This window comes from Haplochromis burtoni, unplaced genomic scaffold, assembly GCF_018398535.1.
Source record: "Haplochromis burtoni strain Fernald_Lab_line unplaced genomic scaffold, NCSU_Asbu1 Contig_6, whole genome shotgun sequence".
In the NCBI taxonomy this organism is placed as follows: Eukaryota; Metazoa; Chordata; class Actinopteri; order Cichliformes; family Cichlidae; genus Haplochromis; species Haplochromis burtoni.
In genome coordinates this window covers 1,257,690-1,282,258 of record NW_024582367.1, presented here as the reverse complement: position 1 = coordinate 1,282,258, position 24,569 = coordinate 1,257,690, and the positions used below count along the sequence as shown (strand labels likewise).

Sequence of the window (24,569 nt, the reverse complement as noted above, 5' to 3'; positions counted from 1 at the left end):
AATGCAATTAGGAATCATTACTAATTAAAAACACCAGTTAAAATCCAAGATATGTCAAAAATCCCTCCTTCACAGCAGGATGTCGTGCGCACCGGTTAAAGGACTGTAGACTTTTTGTTTCCCATCGTTTAAAGGGAACATTTTAAAGGTCACATGACAGAAGGAATAATGAGTAATTACCAACAGGAGCGGTTAGCGGCAAGAAAAGAGTATGTGTGGAATTTTCTGCTTTAATTATTCATAAAATGTGATCTGATCTTTATCCAAATCACAAGTAAAGACACACACACACAATTTTTGAGCATGACATTAAACATTCACAAATCTGGTGTACAAAAGTTGTTGAATCCTTGGATTAAATATCTTAATTTAATAACTCTGGCATCAATTATCTCTGACAAGTGTTGCCAGTAGACCTGCACAATGTCCTGGACGAGTTTTGGACCACTTGTCCTCAGAGAACCGCTTCAGCTCAGCCAGATTCTCAGGATGTGAGCAGCTCTTTGAGGTCAGCTCATGGTATTGCTGTTGTGTTAAAGGATGATTTTGGATTATATAAGCCTATTGTGGCTTTTTGTGTACTGCCAACTTCGCACTTTCCACCTCCTTTTCAGGGAAATGACGAGGTCACAAAAAGCAAGCGTGCTAAGCACGCCGGACATCACTGATGCAGCTAATGCAACGTGTCAAATATCTGCATTTCGCTTTGGGTGCAGAGGCTGTTTAAAATGATTTGTGCAAAGATCACTTTTAGGAAAGCTGCAAGGAGCTTTGCACTAATCAGAGTGTTATAAACAGATTTGTGTGATGGATCGTTTCCCCTAAAAAAAGTTTGAGAGTGCCAAGTTAGCATGACCCACAGAGACACAGCAGAAGCATCAGTGGGATGTACAGCCTTGGTTTGGTCTGGACTGCTCCAAAAGTTGGATTTTCTTTGGTAATTTTGGAGTCAGTGTAGAGTTGGGCAGTCAACTCCACACTGGTGATCCAACCATGTGATCGCTAATTACCGATGGTGTCAACACCAGGTGGAGCAGGGAATGGAGAGAATGCAAACAGTGTGATTCAAACACAACTACACTACAACAGTGCACTACATAGCCAGCTCAGCATAGCCAGGTTTTCTTTGAATTAGCTGGTTGAATAAATCCTAAATCCACAATCAGGCTCTTCAAGAGACACTGGATACATAATTTCAATGTGCTACAAAAAATGGGTCAACAGGTATAAGAAAGCTATAAAAAGGCAAAAATATAATGTTGGTACTGCAAATAAAGCCAAAAAGTAATCCTGGCAAAAAAAAAATCTACTCAAATGTTCAGTATGTTCAGGTTTGTCTCTGATGAAGGCGATGTGAAAACCATTTCAGTTTAAATTAATGTTACCAGTGACAGAGAGACAAATTACTGACTGTCAGTTTTCATTTTTCTAATCTGTGTTCTATTAACTACATTTCCAGCAGGATAAAACAGAGTTAGCAACAGATTAGCAACAACCACAGAAACATTTATGCATTTTCTGCATCCCCACTGAATAAAAGTCATAACTAGAGTGGGGCAAATCAATTTTAATATAAATCTAATAATATTGTAAAATAATTAAAAGCATTAAAGGTAAAACAAACTAAAAATTTCCAAACTATTGGCAATAACTAACAGTCCCCAAGATCATCATCCACATTGACATTAAGTAGATGTAGTCCAGCGGTGTCAATGTTGAGAACCTGGACACTGTGTTTCAAAACAATTTGTTAAAATTTGCAAATGAATTTCACCCTCCATGAATCAGCCAAAATCCTGGTGCCACCACCGCCGTGCTTCACCATGTACATGACGAGTTCACGACGTATGAAGGACCTTCTTACACTGCGTCACGGTGCTGCGTTCTCCCCATAGAGCTCATCTCTAGCTGCACTAGCCCACATAACATCTCCCCGAGCAGCAGCGTGATAGAAGTGTTCAGACTCCAGCAGGCAGCTGTGATATTTATGTCTACAGTCACCTCATGTTAACCAGGTCCTGTGAATCATTTAAGGCTTTAGTAACTTTTGAAGTCAACTTCTATGAAGAGTAACTGCTGGACTAAATCTCTAACGGTACTTTTTGAGTTTATGCAAATCTCCTCAGAGCTCTTTTTTCAAGAAGATGCGTCAGACTGAAAAGCCCTGAGTATTTTTACAAATCAGAGGAAGCTTTAAACCACACCTCCAACGTGCTTTCATTTATCTGACTGCGGTTTGTTGACTCCAGTTAGCTTTTGTTAAAGCTGTCATCCTCGGGCTCCACGCACTATTCAATGATGCGTTCAGTGTGAATGAGCAAAATACAAAGATCTCTTCCAAAGGTCTAACCGCATATAACCAAAGAGTGCATTGATTTCCACTGCATGCAGCGTATGGACATTTGTGTATAGATATTAAAAACGTGCGTGAATCAGTTCTGCAACAGGCACTTCTGTAGAGCAGGCTAACACTTCTGGGTATAAATCAAGAAAATGGGAGGTTTTTCAAATGGATACGAGAGAACCGAGTTGAGCCTGAAAGGAGAGGAGGGGGTGGATGGCAAGAAGATAATATAAGACCCACCCACCACCACCAGTAGCCTCGGGTCTCACAAAATGTGTGGGCCATAAAACCAAACTTGACTCACTCTCCTTATAAGAAACAACAAAGACACTTATATTTGAGAAAATAACCTCGAGGAAGACCCAAAAGGAAATGAGGATTCTTCTTTTCCTCAAACAAACTTTCTAATAAGCCTTTGATCCACTCAGTTTCTTCTCCCAGTGGAACCGCTGAATATCCGGTTCAATACAGCCTGAACTTTAAAGGGAAGCTACTTCACGTCCCCCCTCTCTCCTCTGATGTCAATCACTGCGCTGCTGATACCTGGTGGAAGAAAAACTGAGACACATATTTGTAAAAGGTGAGACGCTCTATATCCATCTCCTGAAGGGATCGATGGATCAGTCAGTCCGTGGGAAAAAAAATGCAGTAAATGAAGGGTCTCGCTCCAAACTCTGTTTTCTCATCCTCACAGATCTATAAAGTACAAATGACTAACTGCCAACCTAATTACACGAAAGCATGTCTTCACAACTCTGCTTTCAAAAAAACAAAAAGCTGTGTGTCTGCTGGTTTTATTCTGTTTTTGTGTATTTTAATAAGACGGATATTTTGTTTGAGGGTCTTCATTCATGGCAACCAAGAAAATGGGGATTTTGTGAGGCTGTATTAATTAAGAATGAACATATATTAATTATAATTATTACAATTAATACTTTTAAAAGCAAAACTTAAGGTAGTTGAGAAATGTTCACAGGTGAATATTAATCCGAGAGGTAGATTTTTCAAATCTCAACGCTGCCCGGTGACACCGAGTCCAGTCTGGGACTTTTAGACTGAAAGCTGCATTTTTGTCCTGCTTATTGGAATAAGTATCAGATTGGTGCCGAGGACGTGAGAGGCTGTACTGGTTCATACGTAAGCTGCCATCCACACAATGAGCCTCATTTACTAACTTACAGATTTAGAGGAACAAATGAAGACCTGGCTGTTTTAGTGAATTTAAACAAGTCTTTAAAATGAATACTACTATTTATTATTAGAATTATGTGAAACTCATGTAATGGGTGGACAAGATGAAAGTATTGTAATAGATATTGCCTCCCTCCTTCCATAATTTCATGTGTTTGGCATTCTTATCATTGTTACGTTATGCATTCAGTTCTTTATTACTATTTTTGACACATACTGTGCTCACTGGCAATCCAGCTAGAATATTCTGGTCAATGATGATTCCCACTGGTGGCGCTCACTCAGGCACTGAATCGGGCGGCTTTGGGGTCCTGTGTGTTTTACTGCACAGATAGCCTGCAGAGTGCAGCTACACTAAACTGAAGTGCTTGTGTTTTGTATTTGCAGTTGCAAATGAGCAAGTAAAGAGAACGATTCTGAACTCATGCACGCCTGGAAGTGTGCAACAATTATTATTGTCTTTTGGTCATTAATTTGGTTTTCTCGGATACTTTAATTCCCAAAATGGAAAGGTGTCGGCTTTAACCTTTCCATTTAAAGAATATTTATCTGACGTTCTCTTAAATGTTTTAACATCTTAAAAAACAGCTCAACTTTCTCTGATTTCCTCTTTGGACACAATCATTTCAGTTTCTTCAGTCGGACTTTCGTGCTTTAGAGGTGCAGGCTTCTCTCTCGCAACATCCTCACATTTTTCTCTACGTCACCTGGGCTTCAACTATTTCCTTATATACAGAAGTAGGGATGTTATGCAGATTGCACAAGCTTATGCATGGCGGTTAGAACAAAATGTTTTATAAATCCAACGGTAATATTGCTCATGTTTCTTTTCCAGGCATGGTCTTACTTATTTACTAAATCACATTCTGCACATATTCCAAAAATAAGACAGAGCCTATGTCAGTCACAACAGCTTAAGATTCACTCTGCAAACGTTTCCAAATGCTAAAAAGGGTACATTAAAATAAGAGGTGATGCAGCGGCAAAGTAAGCGTGTCTCTGTTTCATGTGGCGCTGACAACCTGCAGAGAGTGGGGTAATATTTTAAATTTCAACAAACTAAAACTGTTTCGTTTTCATTTGAATCGTTCACACATATCGTGTCCGGCAAACAGCTCTGCTCTCGGCATTGACTTGAGGTCGGAAAGGTTGCCTCGGGGTCAAAGCAGGCACAACTTTGATGTTGAGAAAGCGCCTTTCAATCAACACTGAATCAATATTTCCAATTATTGTACCTGCTGCTAATTTTCCCAGCTGAATATTTCGGTGCAGACTTTTTCACTCCCCTGAACTGTTGCCGACGTCTTTGATTCTTTCAGTGATGATAATCTTATGGCGCTCTGCTCATTAAAAGTCGTTTCCCTGGATAGAAAAACAGGCGGGTGTATTTAAGAGGAAGAATGGAGACGGTACTTTTTGCTGCTCCCTTATTTCCCGAGTGGTCACCACAGCAGATGGATCCACATGCTGACTTAGCACAGGTTTGACACCAAACGCCCTTCCTGATGCAAACCTCCCAATTAGCTGAGCTTGTGATGCACTGAAGCTGGGTTTGTGTCTGCTCCCAGTTTCAAACTGGGGATCTTTCACGTGTAAGGCGAATGTGTTAATGGAGCCCCTATTTCAGAGTAAGAATGGCATTATAGAAATCCCTCCAAGGCTAAACAAGTCTAGACGCCCTCCTCCTTAGCAACACTTCCCAGCTCCTCCTGGGTGATCCTGAGGCATTTACAGGGACGATTGCATATATAATCTCAGCGAGATGTTCAGGGTCCACCTCTGGGTCTTCTGTGAGCTAGACAAGCCTGTAAACCTCCAACTGAAGGCAGCCGGGTGGATCGTGATTAGAAGTCTGAATTACCTCGCTTTTTTAAATGCAAAGGAGCAGCGGTTCTACTATCAGCCCCTCCAGATGTCTGAGGAAAGCAAAGCCAGAAATACCTCAGAAATTAGTTCTCTACTACATCATCAAAAAACATGCAAGATTAATGCTTCAAATCTGGGCTCACTCTCACAAAACAGATCTTGCTCACTCTGAGGAGTTTCACTTCTCGGTTAAATAAAGGTTAATAAATAAATAACTGCAAATTTAGAGATATTCTAAAGATATTTTGGTTTAACTTTTGTACACCGGGAGGAAAAAGTGACTTGTCGCCTGTTTCTAAATTCATTCTATTCTCCTCACCCGTTCTCTTAGGGTGATATTGAGCAAAATAAACAATCAAATAACCACCGAATCAAGCCGACTAAATTAGGCGGGCACCTCCTGGCTGCTCTGAGCGCTCAGCAGATGTATATTCCACAGCTGACACTATTCCCTAACATTTCATTGTGATGGAGTTATGATTTCTAAGCACTACGGCACTGATAAAAAAAAGAAGAATCATAGATTTTAAGCCAATTTAAGGTTTAAAATCTTCTGTAGTAGCAGTGGAATTGGGATTGAGAGAGTGAGATGACAGCACTGAGAGCAGAGCCGGCATTGTTTTGGTGTTTTAAAAGAGCATTGGTCTTATCCCATAATGCAGGATTAGGATTTAGACTCCAACTTTTTGTCAGTTATCAGGCTGACTGCTCTCAGCCAGACTAGCTTCTGGTTAGTTAGGACTATCAGTGCTTTTCTCTCCTGCTGCTCTGCCCGTCCATCCTCTCAGAAAGATGTGATAATGGCAGAGAAGACAGAGGAGCACGCGCATAAATGCAGTAGCCACTTTCATGGTGCACTGAAACAGAAGAGGACTCACGCAATTATGCAAATAGAGTCAATAAGACATAAATGCTTGTTTGCGATCCCCTCCATCACATTTAAACGGACTGGGTGTTCGATTTTCACATGGAAAGCGGATGTGTCTTTCAGGTCTGAAAAGTGAAGCTAATGAATAAGTGCCTTCTTTTTAATGACCACCAGGGGAACATTGGTGTGGCTGCAGAATGATTTCTGTGGGAAAACGATCCTCTGCTCCCTCTCTATATGACGTCAGTAATGCTTCCCTGAATTACTTCATGGACTTGATTGCTTAATAGGACAAAGGCTGATAAATCAAGTTAACGTGACAGTGGATACATCCATATTTTGCGCTCTGTATGGTGGAAATAAAGTGAAGGCACAAAAAATAAGTATGTGAAGTGAATAAAAGCACGTGAAGCCAAACAGCAGCGAAACCCACAAACGAACAAACACAACCTTCTGTCGACTTTGGAACTAAAAGCTGAATCTTACCATCTACCTTTGCTCCAGGTGGTGTTTTAAAGCAACAATGACAATGGTCACCTAGTGTGCATTTGTCTGCCTCGCGTGTATCTGTAATTTCAGGGGGTCTAGTGCAGTACTTGACCCCCTGAAATGATACTTGAAATGTGTATTTGTTCCTGCTCGATTTGGTTCAGCATGTTCTGCATTTTTATCAGGACCATTCAGTCCTTAGGGGGGAAAAAAGAGCACTTACAACACTCAAAACACTGCACGAGGACGCATCGAATACGAACAAAAAAAAAAAAATGAGTAGAAAAAGTGGAAGAAAAAAACGTGAATGATTAAAATGTAGAGCACAGCAGGACCATAACAGCAGCGTGCTGACTGGCTGTTGTCTTCTCGGCTTTCACGAGTCGCTCACATCACCGGAGGACAATGCTGTTTAGAAAAATCACTGTTGTTTCTTTTGAGGAAGTTTTCTTTTCTTTTAAATGAAACCCGTGTTTCAGAAGAGAAAAAGCTGCAGGTCGATAAGCTGATTTAAAGCTTCCACCTACATTTGAAACCAGCGACGCCTCAATAACTTGGGGCAAGGTGACATTAAAGGCACGCTGCAGTGCAAAAATCAAAACAAGTAGATTCCTTAAAGAGATGCTCTGGGGCAATCTGCCGTATTTTCAGTGATGTTTCGCTCTTTTGTCTGCAGGCAAACAAACCCCGAAGTCATATTTACTATAAATATTCCAGTAAGCCTCAAGCAAAGCGGCGTCTTCCACCACTAACCTTGCCTTCGTCTGTGTCTGATTACCATGCAGTAGGCTCCACACTTTTAGGATCCTCCCTAAAGGCCACATTAATCAAGACACATGCAGACAGCTGACTCTTACCTCCTCGTGAAGGATGGCCTTACACATGGAGTAGTTCCCCTTCAACGCCCACGTCCCATTTGCAAGACATCGCCTATAAACATTATCTGTAAAGAGAGCAAGAGAAGAAGAAAAACCAGATGAGGAGACTCTGTTTGATTTATCACATTTTTTTTTGCCTTTTCCTTTTTGGCCTCGTGTCCCTAGATGGGAATTTGTGCTCGATTCGTAGTGGCACTGTGACCTTTTTCTGCTTTGAGTCTAATAGGGAGAGATATCATTAGAGAAAGTCTCACAAGCTGTGATTTTTCACATGTTTGCTGTTGGAACAGTCTACCACCCTTCTGCCTAAGCACTGTTATTATTCTTTAAATTGAGACCCACGATTTAGCCGCAAATGACGTACGCTTCACGTCCATCCTGTTGTTTCAGACGCTGGAGCTGAGGACAGAACTGTACTCCTGAATTACAGTTTTATTACTATTTAAAACTTTAAAATAGGTAAAAACGGAGATGCAGCTTCTGGAAAATCACTTATTGAAATACAGATTCATGCAGAAAAAATAGACACAAAGCACTCCCCGGGGGGTAAGTTGTAACGAGCAAATTCAAACACGGTGGAAGACGGGCCAGCAGCAGCAGCAGCAGCAGCTGGGCTCTAGGGAGCTTCTCAGTTTATTGAGAAGGGTCTACCATGGTTAGCCAATCATCGAATTCCACAGCCTGTTCTACTCTGGCAGATATTCAGAAAATAAAGTACTTTGCAGTTCCTTCCCTGTTTCCTGTCTCCTATGTGGATCCGTCTTTGATATGTGTCCTGCAGAGCCCTGCGGACTTGTGTATCCCAAGCCAATTAGCCCATCCTACAGTCACGAGAAAGGCACTGAAGGGTGCAGGTGCTCGCCGTCTCCCACTGCTCTCAGAGTCAAACGAGCTGCATGTGGAGAACTCCTGATGCAATGTCAGCACAGACATGTCAACAGTCTATGTGTTATGGTATAAATCCAGCATTTCTAAAATATACGAAGCATCCACGTGGCCTAAAATAAAGTGACTATTAATAATATACAAAATAAAATAGCTTTCCTTTGGTCTAATGTTTGCAAAATTGAGGATTATGGAGTAAATAATAATGATACTATTCACACATATGTAAAATTAAATGGGTCAGAGATAAAAATAAATAAATAAACACATAATGAAGATCATACTTTTCACTCAAAACGATTTCAGATTAAAATAGGTCAAAGGTCAAAGTGGATATAGTCATAAATACTCAAGAATTGCACGCACACACACACACACGGAGGTCGAGGATATTTAAGTGGTTGTTTTTTCTTTGTGGTGGGAATAAAAATCTGCAATAATATGACAAGCTCAGTAAATAATAATTTAGACAATTATCTCTGAAGTGATGCGTAAGAAAAACTGAAGAATTTAATGAGCGACCCATCTGCTCCCCAAGGTGTTCAGGCCAAAGGAGTGCGAAGGTGCAGGTGACAGCAGGTATGACAGAGGTGAGTCTGAGATCATTAAATAAAGTGAACAAAGTTTGATCTGTTTAAGTTTACAGGTTTAGCTGAAAGCACAAACTGTGCAGTCCTATCGGCTACGTGCCACTTCAGAAATGTTCGGTTTGTTTTATCGTGTTGCTGAATCATCTCTGCCTCCTGCTTAAATCCAGCTGCTCCTGGACATGAACAATTACACATCCACAACGAGATGTTTGGATTTAGAAACAGAAGAGAGCCGCTGATTATGGACTAAGATGGTTGAGTCAAAAGCAGCCAGACTTCTGTTTGTCATGGTCCTGCACTGGTCATCTGTTGTGCTTTAACATCTCTAAATCTCTCGAGCTGGATTCATCTGAGCTCCATCTGCAGGTGGAGTCCCGGTCTCTCACATTTGGCTCACTCTCCCCAAATAAACATCCTGACCAAGTCTCACTATCACCTCCTGAAACATTTCATGAACAGCTCAGCGTCCGATTCTGTCAGGACTGACTCTCCTTCCTTCTCTCTCAGAGTTATCCTCTCATGTTGCTCAGTCTGCAAAATAAAGCCATTTGAAAGGAAATCACTCTCTTTTGGGTCTCACTTCAGGATCCGCTCACTGGTAACACCTTCAAAGGCATTGAAACTTTTAGGTTCTTGAACATGTTTCACTTTTTATTCAGAAGTTCTTCAGCTCAGGCCAATAAAGGCGGATTGAGAAGCTGCCTTTGACTCAACCACTCCAGACTAACATGACCGGGACGACTGAGAGCCCACACAGAGAGCCCGCCTGTAATGACTGTCAGAGGTTCGGCTCGTCTACATTTCGATGTTGAACTGACACGAGCACACTGCACAGCTGAGTCTCATAGAAGAAAATGTGAGACAGTTATGAAAAATTGTTTGTTTGTGTTCAAGGACACCAGCTGTCACGTTTTTTTGCAAAAGCACGACTCTGAAAGTAAAGTAGTTAAACAAGAAGCATGTTTTGTGTCTGCAGCAGATATATGGTGTCCAAACTCATCAGCCAGGACAAGATGGCATATGAACACATGAAAGCTGGTTTTAATGACAATTATTAATCCATCCGTCCAATTTCTTAACTGCTGCGGGGCTGAAGACTGCCCCAGCTGTCGTAGGGCAAAAGGTGGGGTCCACCCTGGACAGGACACCAACCAATTGCAGGGCTAACACTTTAGAAGCAGTTTCAGTTCAGTTTTATTTGTCATATGCAAGTTAGCACAGCGTCAACATTGCAATGAAATGTATTTGACGAGCAGAAGACAGTCACTCAGCAGTATAGTACAGTAAAAATAATAAAAAAACACAATATTTATAAAACACAGCAAAAAATATAGTAAAAAATGTTAACAGACTAAGTATAAATACATGTGCACGCTTGTATAAACAGAAAAAGAAATCTTAAATGAGATAAAGTGTCAGGAGTGAGCAGCAGTACAAACTGAACAGCACAAAGTTTGAGTGTCAGTTAGTGCAGGACTGCACGGAGTAAGGGTTGTTATTTCTATTTAAATACTAATAAAAATGACGTGACCAGTGCAGAGCGTAGTATGTATCTGTGAAACTGTAGGACAGCGTCTGCGTGCATCCTGTGGAGCGTAGTGTGTGTGTTTAAATATTGTGGTTGAGGTGTCGTACGGCTAGGTGGTAAAAACACAGACTCCTGTAACGTCTGCCAGATGGTAACAAGGAGAACAGCTGGTGTGCTGGGTGGCTGTGGTCCTTGATGATGCTGTGTGCTTTTGGGTGTTGGGTACCCAGAAAGAACACAAAATACACAATAACATGTTAAAAAATAATAACAATGAAGTGTAAACATGTTCGATGTGCAAGACTTGAACGCGTTTCTCTGGAGTGAGCATCAAACTGATGCCAGAATCCAAATTCAGACGTTTTCACCCCTTTAAAGGGGGAATGTGTTGATTTTGCACAGACACAAGTCAGTGTGAGATAAATAAAAGTGTTCAGGGACACAAACAAAGGGGAAATAAGGGCAGCGTGGTGGTGTAGTGGGTAGCACTGCTGCCTCACAGCATGAAGATGCTGGGTTTGAATCCCTCTTGCTCTATGACTGCTGGGGTAAAGCCCCAGACCCCCATAATCCTGAAGTGGATGTAACTGGATGGATGGAAGTAAAACAGAAACAAAATAAGTGCATCAGATTAACTTAGAGTATCTGTCACAGATGAAGGAAACAATCCAGAAATGAGAAACACAAAGACTGTCACTCAGTCTTGGTCACTTGAGGGTAAAAATCAAAGCGAGTCCCAAATAATGATTTCTCCACATTGCTGGATAATACAAAGTGAATGGTGTGTGTGTGTGTGGAGGGGGTGTTGATATGGAGGCACTGACAAATGATGAGTAAAATTACATTTTTCCACTCAGGCGCGCCGTGTCACAGCACAGGACACGGTAAATCTGGAACAAATTTCACATTTGTCATTTCACATTTATTATCTCTAAAGATGACGGAAATTAAATCCGTCAAGTGGGACATCGTGGAACTGAAAGACCTCAAACGAGGCCATTTCAAGTTGAAGGGAGACTCTTTTTAGAGTGGGTGTTTGACATGCGGGGCTACCTGCAGGGGAGCTGCAGGAGCTTGCTGCGAGTGTGTGAATCAAACGTTGAAATGTACGCTTGTGGTTCAGTTAATTTGATGATTATCATGGTTGAAATGAAGTTAGATATGCCGCCTGCCACGTAATCACGTTAGGGCGCTGTTAGGGACCGCAGCTCAATCTTCAGGTCAGACTTTCCGTCGGGCGATAATTGATAGTGAAGTCACGTATGCACGTGTCACTTCTCCCATTTCAAAACATTTTCCAGACTTTTATGGACAGGTCTGACCCCGATCTCGGAGCGGGTCGCTTCCAAGGGTCATTGGACACCTTTTTCAGTGACAGTGGACTTTTTGTTGTTCAGACTGAATGTCAGAAAGCTGTCAACATCCATAAACAATGGAACTTTTCTTCTTTCCTCTAAATCTTTCCACTAAAATCACACAAAAATGCTCGAAAAAGCATCGATGCCAAAAACACAGAGCAGAGATCCAGTCAGGTGATCAAAGGTGAAGGAGGACTAGTAGACACCCAAAGGCAGACATTAACGGAAATCATTAACGGCGTAAAAGATGGACGTAGCCCCCGTGGCATCATTTTTTGGTTGGTGAGCTCCCGTTACAAAGCCCAGAGGCAAACACTTTTATTGGACGCTGCATGCTCATTGGACATGGAGGTCTCCTTCGTTTCAGACTAATAATGACGATAAGTTCCCAAATGGACTTCATGACTTATTCAATATGACCTGAAACTAGTGACTGAGCCTATGAAGGCATCAAGACAGTGTTTACAGAGGTCAGGACCCCTGTAAATACACAGGCCCCTCGTAACATCTGCACACCAGGCGATTCTTGTACAACTCAGCTTTTTGTTCAGGTTTAAAGTTAGCAGGGTGACCCGTCAAGCCTTCAGCTCCATTAACACCTCTGCAGATTACGGTAGTTTGAAGTGTTATGACTGGTCACTTATGTTAGACTGGTGCAAAGCAACATGCGGCATCCATGCACACCGTTAGGTTAGTTTAAGGGGTTGAATTTAAGCTGATGATGCTTTTTAGCTTCACATGCCAAATTCCACCTTTATTCTCGCTTTAGGCTGAAAAGCAGCCACGATGGCCTCATCATATAACATCTGCTTATACACAGCAGGATACAGCTGGTCAAGTTTATTTTTCTTATCTTATTCAGATATTCTGTGCTGTCATATATTATATTTTATTGAACTATCCTATTTAATTGAAGCTCCAGAGGAGCTTTTGTGATAAAGTACATCTTATTTAATCTTTCTTACTGGAACTTATGAAACAAATCACATCGTATTTATTTAATATTTAGTTATTTGAGCTCATTCATTTTCCTTTGCTCTGCTACACTAGATTTTACTACTAAAATACTAAATCCCACTTTTAGCAGAGCAGGGATAAAGAAAACTACAGGTAGGCACACCTCTCAATTTGAGCCTCACCCATGTGATTACAAGCCACTAACCTGCTTTCACAGCAAGCCTCAAGTGGCCATTAGAGGAACTGCAGTCTTAATTAAGCACATAAGCATAAGCTTTATTTTTCACCCCCTCTATCAGCTCCGTCCTCAAGATAAGCTAAAAAGATGAAAGATGAAGGCAAACAGAAATAACAAACATCAAACGCGTTCCCGTCAGTGTGCATGCGGACACCTGAGATGGAGGCTGATAATCCTAAATGCATGTTTTAATAATCATAAATGTCCAGGGAGGGGAAGAGATAAAATCGGATTGGGTTGCCTGAGGGCAACAATGTGCAATGACCTGGTTAAAAATAGGATGTTGACAGTGTAAAGGGACTGTCATCCCCAATCAAGATTACCTAGCTTGTGATATTCCCTAAACCCCAAATGCAATATCCTAGAGAGCTTTAAAATCTGTCTGTGGACGATTACGTCAATGTCAAAAGTTAAGACCGACAAAGTTGCCTAATGGACTGACCATGCACATAATTCATAGTTTTTAGGTTTTTAAGTAAGCCTTTACTGAGATGTGGACACATAAACAACAGGTTATCAGTGTTTTCATTCCTGTAAAAATCAGTTTTTTTGCTTTTTTTGCACGTTTTCACTGCACAGCCAAACAAAATCTTCTCATTGAAGACACATTTTCTTTTATAACAAAGCTTCTTTACATGGCACTGCATGAGTGCACAACTTTCCTCCGGGGCACTTGGTCACACATAATCTGAATTTATTAAAGTCAAAGCAATAAAGTCACTTTGTGAAAAAAAACAATGCACATTAACAAAAACAAAGATTTACAAAGCAAGTGTGTAAAAGCAGAAAGAAAACCCGACCGCACTGAGACATCACCTTCATGCAGAGCCAAGAGATTAAAGGTAGAAATGGTGGAGCTTTCAAATTAAGCAGCATGACCTTGAAATGAATTCTTTCTGGCACTGGACCACACAGTGATTTATGACTGTTAAACCTCAGTAACACAGGAGGCATTTCTTATGTAATGAGGGAATTAAGTAGCTCGGGATAATTTCTTGGCATCGCTCGACAAGTTGCATGAGAAGAGGTGAGGGGAGCTTTACTACGGAGGCACATTATGGTGGATTTAATGCCCGGCACTGTTAATATGGTACGTTTATAGGAAAATTTGTGTTGTTTCAGTGTGCAAGTGCGAGAAGCTGAAATACACAACTGGCAAATATTTCCCCGTCACACAGAATGAATAAACTCTTTGATTTGTTTTTGAATGTTTCTCTGACACGTGCGAGAAGAAGGAGACAGTTCATGCCTGGAATAGTTTTGGTTTACGAATATTAAAAATAAGAAAAAGGACCAAATTTGGACTTTTGTGAAATAAACAGCAGCACAGCAGAATCACAAGACTCCACCCCCTTACTTCACCCCTGATGACATCATGCTGACCTTTTTGTTTTTAACTTGTAGAAAGAAATTATGTTTGCAGACCTTCTTTTGGATTTTGAAGTGCATAAAGTTCAATATATGTGTATAGACACCTTCTCTGCAGCTGCTCCTCCATTCACAATATTTGCATTGATTGCTCTTTCCTGACAAAACCCTCTCATAGATTTGTGTCTCCTCGCAGTCTCATACGGAGGCTGCATGTTAAGCAAATGTGCACGAGCCACTGGCTCATTATGTGCGTATGTTATAGAGACATTTTTTAAAATGATGCTATTATGGTGGTGTTTTTGTGTGCGTGTTGGTAATAATAATACATTAAACTTGAATTATATATACAATAGAGGGAGGTTTGTTTTCGCTCTTTGTAAGCAAGAACTGGAGTTGAGGACTGATTTAAGAATGTATGTCTGAATTTTTGTGCACATCTTGCACTTTTTTATGTTTGCTGTGTTATGTGGATGAATAAAGTAGGTTAAAAACGTTATGATGGATGTGTTTGTGATATCTGCACAGAACTAAATTAGCTGCTTGGCTCTTTTTAGATAAAACTAACATCGGATCAAAGGCTGAACTGGGAAACGTACAATCTAAGAATGAGTGAACTTGCTGTTTTTCTACACTCGTTTTATCCATATCATAGCTAGCGTGTGGATTTCAGAGCTGTGATGAGTTTGTGGTTTGAGTCCTTTGTGAAACTGTGATGGTATAAAACTGAGAGCATGTGGTGCAGAAGTATCACCTGCAGAGAAAAGCTTTTCGAAATCATATTTTGGGGCAAAGCCACCAAAAATCTGAAGCAATAAAAAATAATCATACTACATGGTGACTATCAAAATAAAAGTTGTAGTTCTCTCCCAATTAATTTAAATGAGGACTTGATTTTGTAAGGTGGTGGTGCCAAGATGGTTGCTCCAGTGTGCTCACTGCTGTTCTTCTCCTGTTTGCAGCCAAACATTTATTAAATTGTTTTTTCCTGACTGAAGCTTCCAAATGCAATTTGAGGGCTTCACATCCATTCTTCCTTTTCTTTCTGCTCTCCTGACTTTATTTCAGTTCCTCAGTCGCTGTCACAGGAGCAGCTGACTCAGCAGAAAATGCATCTTTTACTGCACCTGCAAACTTCTTCCAAACCTAATCAAGTAGCTGAGCTACGTACCCAAATCTAGGCACTGAAAAAAGAAGGAAATCAATCAGAGCAAAGTGCAAAACACACGGGACACAAATGGATACGAACTACGTCCGTGAGTGTGACTTTTACCATCCGCCGTCTCTCTGATCTCCTAACACAGGCTCTGCAGTTACTACTGAATCAAAGCACTGACACAAAAAGACACCTTGGACATAACGGGGAGGCGCAGGTGGCATTTTATTATGTGACAGGAAGACAATGTTTGGATCGCCACACCTCCCTGTCCCGAGACCACCTCCAGTTTCTGGGAGGACACTGTGGTGTTCCCAAGCCACTTCAGAGACATAATCTCTCCAGCAGGTCCAGATCCAGCCCCAGTGTTTCCTTCTGGTCAGACATGCCTCACCTGGGAGGCGTCCAGGAAGCGTCTTGATTAGACGTCTAAACCACCTCAGCTGGCTCCTTTCTATGTGGAGGAGCAGCGGCTCTACTCTGAGCTCCCCCTGAATGACTGAGCTCCTTATCCTAACTCTAAGGATGAGCTTTTTTGCTTTTATCTGCAGGAAACAAACCAGAATAGTAAATAAAAGAAGCCAAACATTAAGCCGGGAGGGGGGTTTGCAAGTTGTTTTCACATTGTCACTTATTGATCATTCCCACTTTAATGTTTAACTTAAAAGGCTTATTGAAACACACACAGCATGTCAGGCACTACATCACAGAGGGATTACTGGTGATGTATCTGATATACTGCTAAACTACTATAAAAATAGACCACATCTATATACACACACACACTACTATTATATGACAAAGAAGTATTTCTATGCATCTGTGTCATTATTTCCGACATAGTTTGCTGTCAGTGTGCATGAGCGAGTTCAAAAGCCGAATCAAATGAAGGAGGATTTAACGCCCACGCTACACAGAGGCAGCAGTATTGTTGTTGGTTGTTTCCAGCAGACGCACTAAGCCTGTTTCCTTATGGGCTCAGATATGTGAGAGGAAAATGTTTCACTCCTCAAAGCTGCTAACTGGGCTGTGACCGCAGTGAGAAAACACACATGCCAGAACCTCTAAAGCTCAATAATTAACACATTTCAGCTCTTTCATTTGGCCTCACTTCAGCTTTAAGGCAAAAATGAGAATTTGTGTTTGGTATCAGAGACAAAAATCAAAACCTGAGCCATGTGATTTTCTTAAATGCTCGTGAAAACAGCACAGAGAGGGATAAAAATGTTTTCTGGGTTCACAAAATGCTGCAGAATTTTACATTAAAAGTCAAAACTGAAACAGGAAAGGTTTCCTCGTCGCTTCAAGCGCTGAAGCCTGACTGAGCAATGCTTCACGTCAGGTGACTCCTGTAAGTCATTAGTTATTTCCTAATTGGAGATTCACTTTAAAATGGACAAGCGTCCGGTAAACTCACAGCAGAAGTCCGCAACCCAAAATCCATATTAGCCCAACAGGAAGGAATTGGCTGCGTTTTTATTTATGGATTCATTGATCTCATTGACATCCCTCGCCTGCTACGGAGCGTAGTGAAAGCACAAAGGTCACAGTGTCACTGGGAGCCTAATGAGCTTGAGCTTTATTGGTGTATTTTTTCACTTTGACAGATTGAGGCTGGCTGTTTCCTCCTGTTTACAGTCTCTGTGCTAAGCCGGGGCTAATTATACCCTGATTTCAGCCTCGCGCTCAACAAACAGAGGTGAGATTCATACCGAGCTATCAACTAATTCTTCAGAACGCGAATGAGTGGATTTCCCAAAATGTTAAACTACTGTTACAACACAGGGATTGTTTCCACAAAGAAAATGCGCTTGTGTGGTAACGGCAAGACGGAGCCCAGTTTTTGTGGCTCCTTGGACAGATCTTTTTCTCACTTCATTAAATTTGCAGTCTGCCACACACATACTGTGCAGTCAGCGCGTTCATTTGAACTAGGACTAGACTAAAAGCAGAAATAATGACTGAAAATAACTTAAACAGTAGTTTGCTTTTAAAATACAGTTGTTGTCAATGTGTTCAACACTGTGAGTGTGTGAGGAGACCTTGATACATGATGAGGTTGTCTTCTTTGCACCGTAAAACTTATAACTGGGGCTTAAAGACGTTTTTTTAAACATGTAACCAAGAGAAAGAAAAAAAAACTCCAACATTCGTGTCCATGATGCTGATGTATTATATGAAAAATGATGCTGGAGAGGAGGTTAAAGATTGTTTTGTGTTAAGTAAGGGTTTTGCAAAATAGCAAACTACTGCTTTGTAAACTTAAGTAAAAGTTATAACCTTTGTTATTAAGTAGAAAAGTATTAGCTTCTTGAGAAGCAAGGCAGCAGCCACCCTCTAAAGTTTGAGGGGCTCGGTGCTACAGAAGGTAGCAGGTCATTTTCAAATGCAACGTTTCTAACAGCTCAACAGAAACCACCAAACACAGAACCTGGCTCGTTGCCATTCTGGCACAGGATCTGTAAAGTTGATTTATTTTCCAGGGAGAAAAAAATGTAAATGTGTGAACTTCACTTCACTCTCAGACATGGAGAAATGTGACAGGAAGAGAAGAGATCGTGTTCAAAGGTAAGGACGGCTCAGCAAGTGACATTTCATAAAATCTGTAATAAATCCAACAGCTATGTTACAAAATCAGTACTATGGTAATGTTTACAGCAATGCACTATGTTGGCTGGGCAGGCTGCTTGCTGAAGATCGGTTCAAGGGCAGCAAAGCAGATGATGCTCTTTATGTGTCACTTTTTTAGCTTTCAACTAGTTCAGCATTGGACAGCAGCCATGAGAGCTCATGCATCATCTGCTTGTATAGGCAAGACACAGATACCTTTCATTAAGTGCTTAAGTAGCAGGATTTCACTTAGCAGAGTGCAGACATATTGGACGATCAAATTCAGTGCTCCAAAAGACATGAGCAGTAAAAAAAATGGTCCAGAGGTACAGCTTAATGCATGAATGTGACAAAGTGGCGCATTCATATGGCACAAAATTACACAACATTAGTTGCCTCAAGGCGTTTTATATTTTAAGGTAAAGACCCTACAATAAGAGAGAAAACCCCAACGATCAGGCAAACCAAAATGAATAAGAAATTGGCGATAGTGGGAAGTAAAATCTCCCTTTTAACAGGAAGAATGAGAATGGAGTAATGGAGCATAGCCTTGTGATGGGCAGCATGTGGTATCCGCGCTCACTGTGCTCACAAGGGATTGAATTTAAGCAGATGATGCTCTTTAGCTTCACTTGCCAAATTTCACCTTTATGCTAGCTTTGTACTGGCCACGGGTTGGAAAGCAGCCACTGCAGATCACGTAACATCTGCTTATATATTGTAGGATGCAGTTAGCCAAATCCAGAACGAGCAGTAAATGTCAGGTAAGCTGATCAGAGCCTGTCAAAAAGAGGAAAACAAAAATCAATCTGGTAGTTAGTCTCGTTGTTCCCTCCGTGCTGCTACACTGGATCATGGGATTCCTTCACCTGCCAAATCTTGCTTTAACCTTACACACTTACAACTCCTTAAATGTTGCCCCTGATAAACACCCCCACATTATAGTAAAACCCAAATAAAGCAAACAGTAAATTTAATAAAAACTAAACTGAATTGCTCCCTTCAAACTCAATTAAAAATAAAATTAAAAAACAAAAACTAGTGAAAAACACTAAAGATAATATGAGACCCTTGTTGTTCCTCTCATTTCTTTTACAGCGGTCACATTACTGAGACTGCTGCAGCACCACTTTATTAACATTCTCCTGCAGTCTTCAAAGGGTTGGGAGCCATCGACAGAATCGTAAAATGCCTTTTGCACGGGTCACGAGCTCAAGGTCCCGAAATAACTGCTGACTTCACACAGAGGCCTCAGCCAAACTGGAGATTTGCCAGCAGTTATAATAACAGCGGACAGGTCCGTCTCTGGAGCATCTTAGAAAGCTCACAGTCGATTTGAGTGCTTGAAGAGATGTAAAGTGCATCGTACATATCAGCTCTGTGTTTTCTCACTGACCTCCTATTGTTGTTTGAATGGGAGTTAAAAACAGTGATATGGGTTGAGCCAGGTGATAAATCCTCCCAGTGGAAACAGGAGCTTTAGGTATCCCTCCACGCCCGGGGGCCAAATGATCCTCTTTTCATCTTATTTCCATACACCGCAGGCCAGACAAACACGCAGCTCGGTAACAAACACCCAGAGCGTGCCCTCTCTGCGGGTGAAAACGCATAACAGAGCAGAAATGTTGGCGTAATTGCACACCACTACACAGGCAAATATGCTGACCCAAATTTAGTCACACTGGCTTAGCAGATCAATGGCTGCAGCTAAGAAGCATCTTCCTCCTCTGTGCATTTGGAGAAGGGGTCTAATTAAAGCGAGCATCAGCAGGGTAGAAAAGAACATATTATTTGCATTAATTGAGAGCAAACTACTGTGTTTTCTGTGCTGCTGTAGAGCAAAACAAACTGCAAAAATCTCAGAAGTAACATGATGCCCGTGCTGGTGTGCACGCAGCTCAGAGCCTCTGCGGCTACAGTAAGATATTACCATGTTATTATTCATATTAAATCTTTGTTTAATCAGGTAGTCTGAGATCACATTTTCAGAGTGCAGAGAAGACGAAAGCATAATAATCAGACAAAGAAACCATCATCAAACACCATTAATGCGAGGTCGTAATAATAAAAACAGTGAAGAGTGGCATAGAAAACATCAAATAAAAAAGGGAAAAACAAGGTGTGAAGGACTCTACTTTGCAGGGAAAGAACAGCTCTGCCAAGGTTTTTACGTACATAAGCAGCATCCAAGGTTAAGCAGACACTTGATGTGAGGTAGATTGGAAACTGAAAGCTAAAACTTTAGAAATGAATAGCTTAAGATCTTTTTATCAAGCTGTTAGTGTTAAATCGGAAAGTGGTGCGACTTGCAGCAGAAAGGTTTTATACTTGAAAAAGAACAAACAACCTTTGATTATGTGCAAGACTTTAAAAACTTTTGTTTTTCAGCCTAATGTTGAATATGAATCACAAATAACAGTTTGCGTTATATGACTCAGTATTGTGGAGTTACCGTGGTGTTAATGGGGGAGCTGTCGCTGGCACCGTGTACTTGGTCTTGTCTGCCTTTAAAACAAGTCTGTGATTACGAAGAGATAATTAGAGATCAGACTGAAGAAGAGTCAAAGCCTGTGTATAAATGTGTTGTTCACAAAAATGGACTTTAAGGAATGAACAGGGAGAATGATGGTGCTTTAGTTTTGTTTAAAAACAGAAAGGGGCCGAGCATAGAACCCTGTGGCACCCCACTGCTGAGTGTGCTTCGCTCAGCTGTTGTGTTAATATTTAGGTTTCCTTCAAAAAAACAAATTACAGAGAAGGTATTTTTTTTAAATTACTGAAGAATTGTAATAAGGTGATATAGAACTATTTCCTGCTGCCATTGTTTGGATTGACAACACAACACAACACAACACATAGGGAAATTGGGAAGATATACATGGAATCTAAATATCACTCTATTATTGTAGCACCTTGAGGTGACTGATATTTAGTGCTATATAAATAAAATATCCTAGAATTTTTAGGTACTTTACAGTTTATAACCCTTTAAATATCTAACAATTTGAATACATGTACAATATTCCTAAAAAAGTATATATTTCTTTGAAAACCAAAAAATTAAATACTTTATTCGACTGAAATTTATCATTTAACATTTAGAATAATTGTACTAAAAATGAATGAATGCTACCCATATTCTACATTCACATGCATAAAAATAAATAAACTCAAAATTATGTCAAGTATCACCAAATGGGCATCATCAGGGCCAAAAATAAAAGCCTGCAATTTGCAATCATTTTTACTGCACTGCAAACTGTTATGATTCAGTGTTTGTGATTTATGCGTGACTCCTCCCACCAGAGGATGGCTGTAGGTTTTCGTCTGTGAAGGTTCTCAGTCATCCAGGTCATCGAAGTCAAAGGAGCTTGCAAAGAAAAGCGTCTGGACTTCTTTAAGTTGCTTGAAGATGTTTCACCTCTCATCCGAGAAGCTTCTTCAGTTGTAAGGTCAAATGGTGGGGAGTCCCAGATTTAAACCTAATCTGGGACTCCCCAGATTAGGTTTTCCCTTTTCTCTCTCTCAGGGGTGGACACCTGGGTGTGCCTGCTGAGTCGTTGGGTGGAGTTTGTTCCTGTCCTGGGATTGGATAGTTGGTTGATCACCCCCAGTACTTAACCTCCAGCAGACGGCCACCTCGCCCTCTCCTTGATTCCAAAGTGCCAGCTCATTGTCCATGTTTTTGAGCTTTTTCTGTGTAAAACCTGAGCTGTAGTGTTTTGGAATGTGTGAGCCGTCAGTTACTGAGATACCCTGTGTGAGTTAAGAGCGCCTTTGTATATAGTTGTTTAAACATTGCTTGTAATTTTGGTATTCACTGTATATAGTGAGCAGCAGATTGAGAAGCCCTTTTTTTGTTGACCCTTTTTCTCATGTTTTTGGAGCATAGGTTAGAAAACTGTCTTTTATTTGCTTTTGTTTTAATAGGGAAGCTTAGGGAACATTGGAAACCTTTTTGTTTGTTGTTTTGGGCACAGTTCATGTCCGAAGTCAAATAAATTGCTGCTTCAGTTGCCTTTTGCTGGGCTTTCTTGGGAGTGGTTGGAGTGTGGAGTTGCACCTTTATGTTTCTCTCTCATGTGAATCCCTGACAGGACAACTGTCTGTGAAGGTATCATTTTTACATTAAATAAAGGAATGATTGTTTTGGGTGTGGGAATAGCTCAGCAGGCAACCTGTATGCTGAAAGGTACAAAACAAAAATAGACACTTAGGTGTTAAAAGCCATTTGCAAACTATGCATCATAATTACAACCTCTCACGCACAACCATGTGTTGGAGTAAAAGGTGGAGGATGTGACCATGTTTAGTCACTAGTTATATTTACTCATATATTCCCAGTTTGCACACACAGTACAAGAGTGTGTAACAAGCTTGTTATTCATAAACTTCCTCACAGTATTGCAGAAAATAAATCACCACAAATAATTAGATTTATTTTAAAAAATCTGTTCCTGCTTTACTTAAATGTTCTTTCACTTACATCATTTTAAGGGTCGAATTGTTACAATGAAAAAAGTCACAAGACGAAGATGAATTCATTACCAAAAGTGATTTTTCTGCTTATAAAACAGCTAAAAGCTATGCCTGCTTACACATTATTGCGTATGCCACACAGTAATAACACACAAACCTATTTCCATACTTATATAAGGCCAAACGATGTTTTTACTTCAGGCAGAGCGTTTTTACAGTGAGGTTTTTGTGGTTTTTGTACTTTTAAATGGATCATAATACACCCTCCTCCTCTAGTAAAAGAGGAACTAATCCTGAGTCTCTCCACCAAAACAAATCTCTCCCCAAACAACTCATAAATCCAGAAGTGAGACCGTTTCCGAAACAAACACACAGCAGCTACATCGATTAAACTTTCCACAATCTCCCAACACGCCTACTCTGAAATAATCCACACAGAATTCAGGTGAGCAGCTGTACCTGAAAACACGCTGGAAAAAGTCTGCCGCCACCTCATTTTTATCATAAATAAAACACATTCGAGTCGGCCAAAATGGAAAATTACAGACTGTCTGTTATTGAAGGTAACCGATGCCAGTTTTCACGCTGGCTGTGTATTCTGGCTCAGAGGAACGAATCACCTCGAGGGTTTTCAGAGGACTGCACAGCCTGCTTTGAAACAAGCTCTGCAGAGAGAAGAATAATTTACTTTCCATGTCTTAGTGCATGTAAGACCACTTGAGAGTAAAGAAAACATGTATGCACATCACGTCCCTTTTGCCTTTTCTATCTTTGATGTCCCCCCCCTCCACACACACACGTATGCATTCATAAATTCAAATTTAATGAACGCCCCGCCCAGCTCGAGCCCATTCAACAAAAAGATGCTTTTCTTGTGAGTGAGCAGGAGGATGAGTCGGGGCAGAGGGCTTTGCCACCCGAGTGCCACCAACTGCCAGCGCTGCTCTAAATAACATGTCCGCCTCCTCCTCTCCCTCCGCCTTCCTTTTCCTCTTCATTTTTCTTAACTGACAAAACCCGACATCTTATAGCAAGACAGCCAAATGAGCATCCACATAAAGCCACACAAGCTGCTCCTCACATACATATTAAAATCCACCGGCCTCCCTCTGGGGACCATTAGGGGAAAGTCAAGCTCGGCTACAAATGTTGAAGGGGTTTCCGGGTGGGGCAAGACGGGCTACAACAAAGATAGTTATTCTAAGCCGAGAGGAGGGCACGCAGCGCCCACGGCACCTGTCAAACTCAGCGGCTGAGCGGGCTGGACAACACCCCCGCCGGACGTCTGCCATCCCCTCCGTGCATATGTTTGACAACATGCTGTAATCATCCGAGAGAACATCAGAGATAGTGAAGGGCTTGTAATGATTAGAACGTGCTGATCACTCCACATGGCTGCCGAGTCTCAGCAGGAAGGTTAACCAAAGTGCATTCAGCTCTTTTTGATCTTCAGACGTGACCCCCCCCATCCACTCCCACTCATTACATTTAATTTTACATCTTTTCATCTTCTTCTTCCACGTAGAAATGAGGCTAGATTATTTCAACAGGTCACACTAAACGAGATGGGGTTAAGTGTGTTGAAATGTTAGAGTAGTCCAGACAGCAGTGAGATAGACACTAAATTATCTTTTTTTTCATAGAAAATGCATAAAGCAATCATCAGTGTGAAACATGATTTATTGTTCGGTTTTTGTCCCACAGATAGTTTGAAAGATAAGGACGTGTTGAAAAGCTGCATTCTGTGGTTGCAAAAGACTTCCA

The 24,569-nt window shown here is 41.0% G+C and overlaps 1 protein-coding gene across 2 annotated transcripts in view; it reads right to left on the bottom strand.

Annotated features, from left to right (window-relative positions):
* LOC102308014 (corticotropin-releasing factor receptor 1) overlaps window positions 1–24,569 on the bottom strand; it is a 95,879-nt gene that overhangs the window by 44,776 nt on the left and 26,534 nt on the right. For both annotated transcript variants that reach the window (XM_005913776.3, XM_042223251.1), the window contains exon 5: window positions 7,616–7,701. In XM_005913776.3, the coding sequence (XP_005913838.1) occupies window positions 7,616–7,701 (86 nt within the window). The remainder of the gene's footprint in view (window positions 1–7,615; window positions 7,702–24,569) is intronic.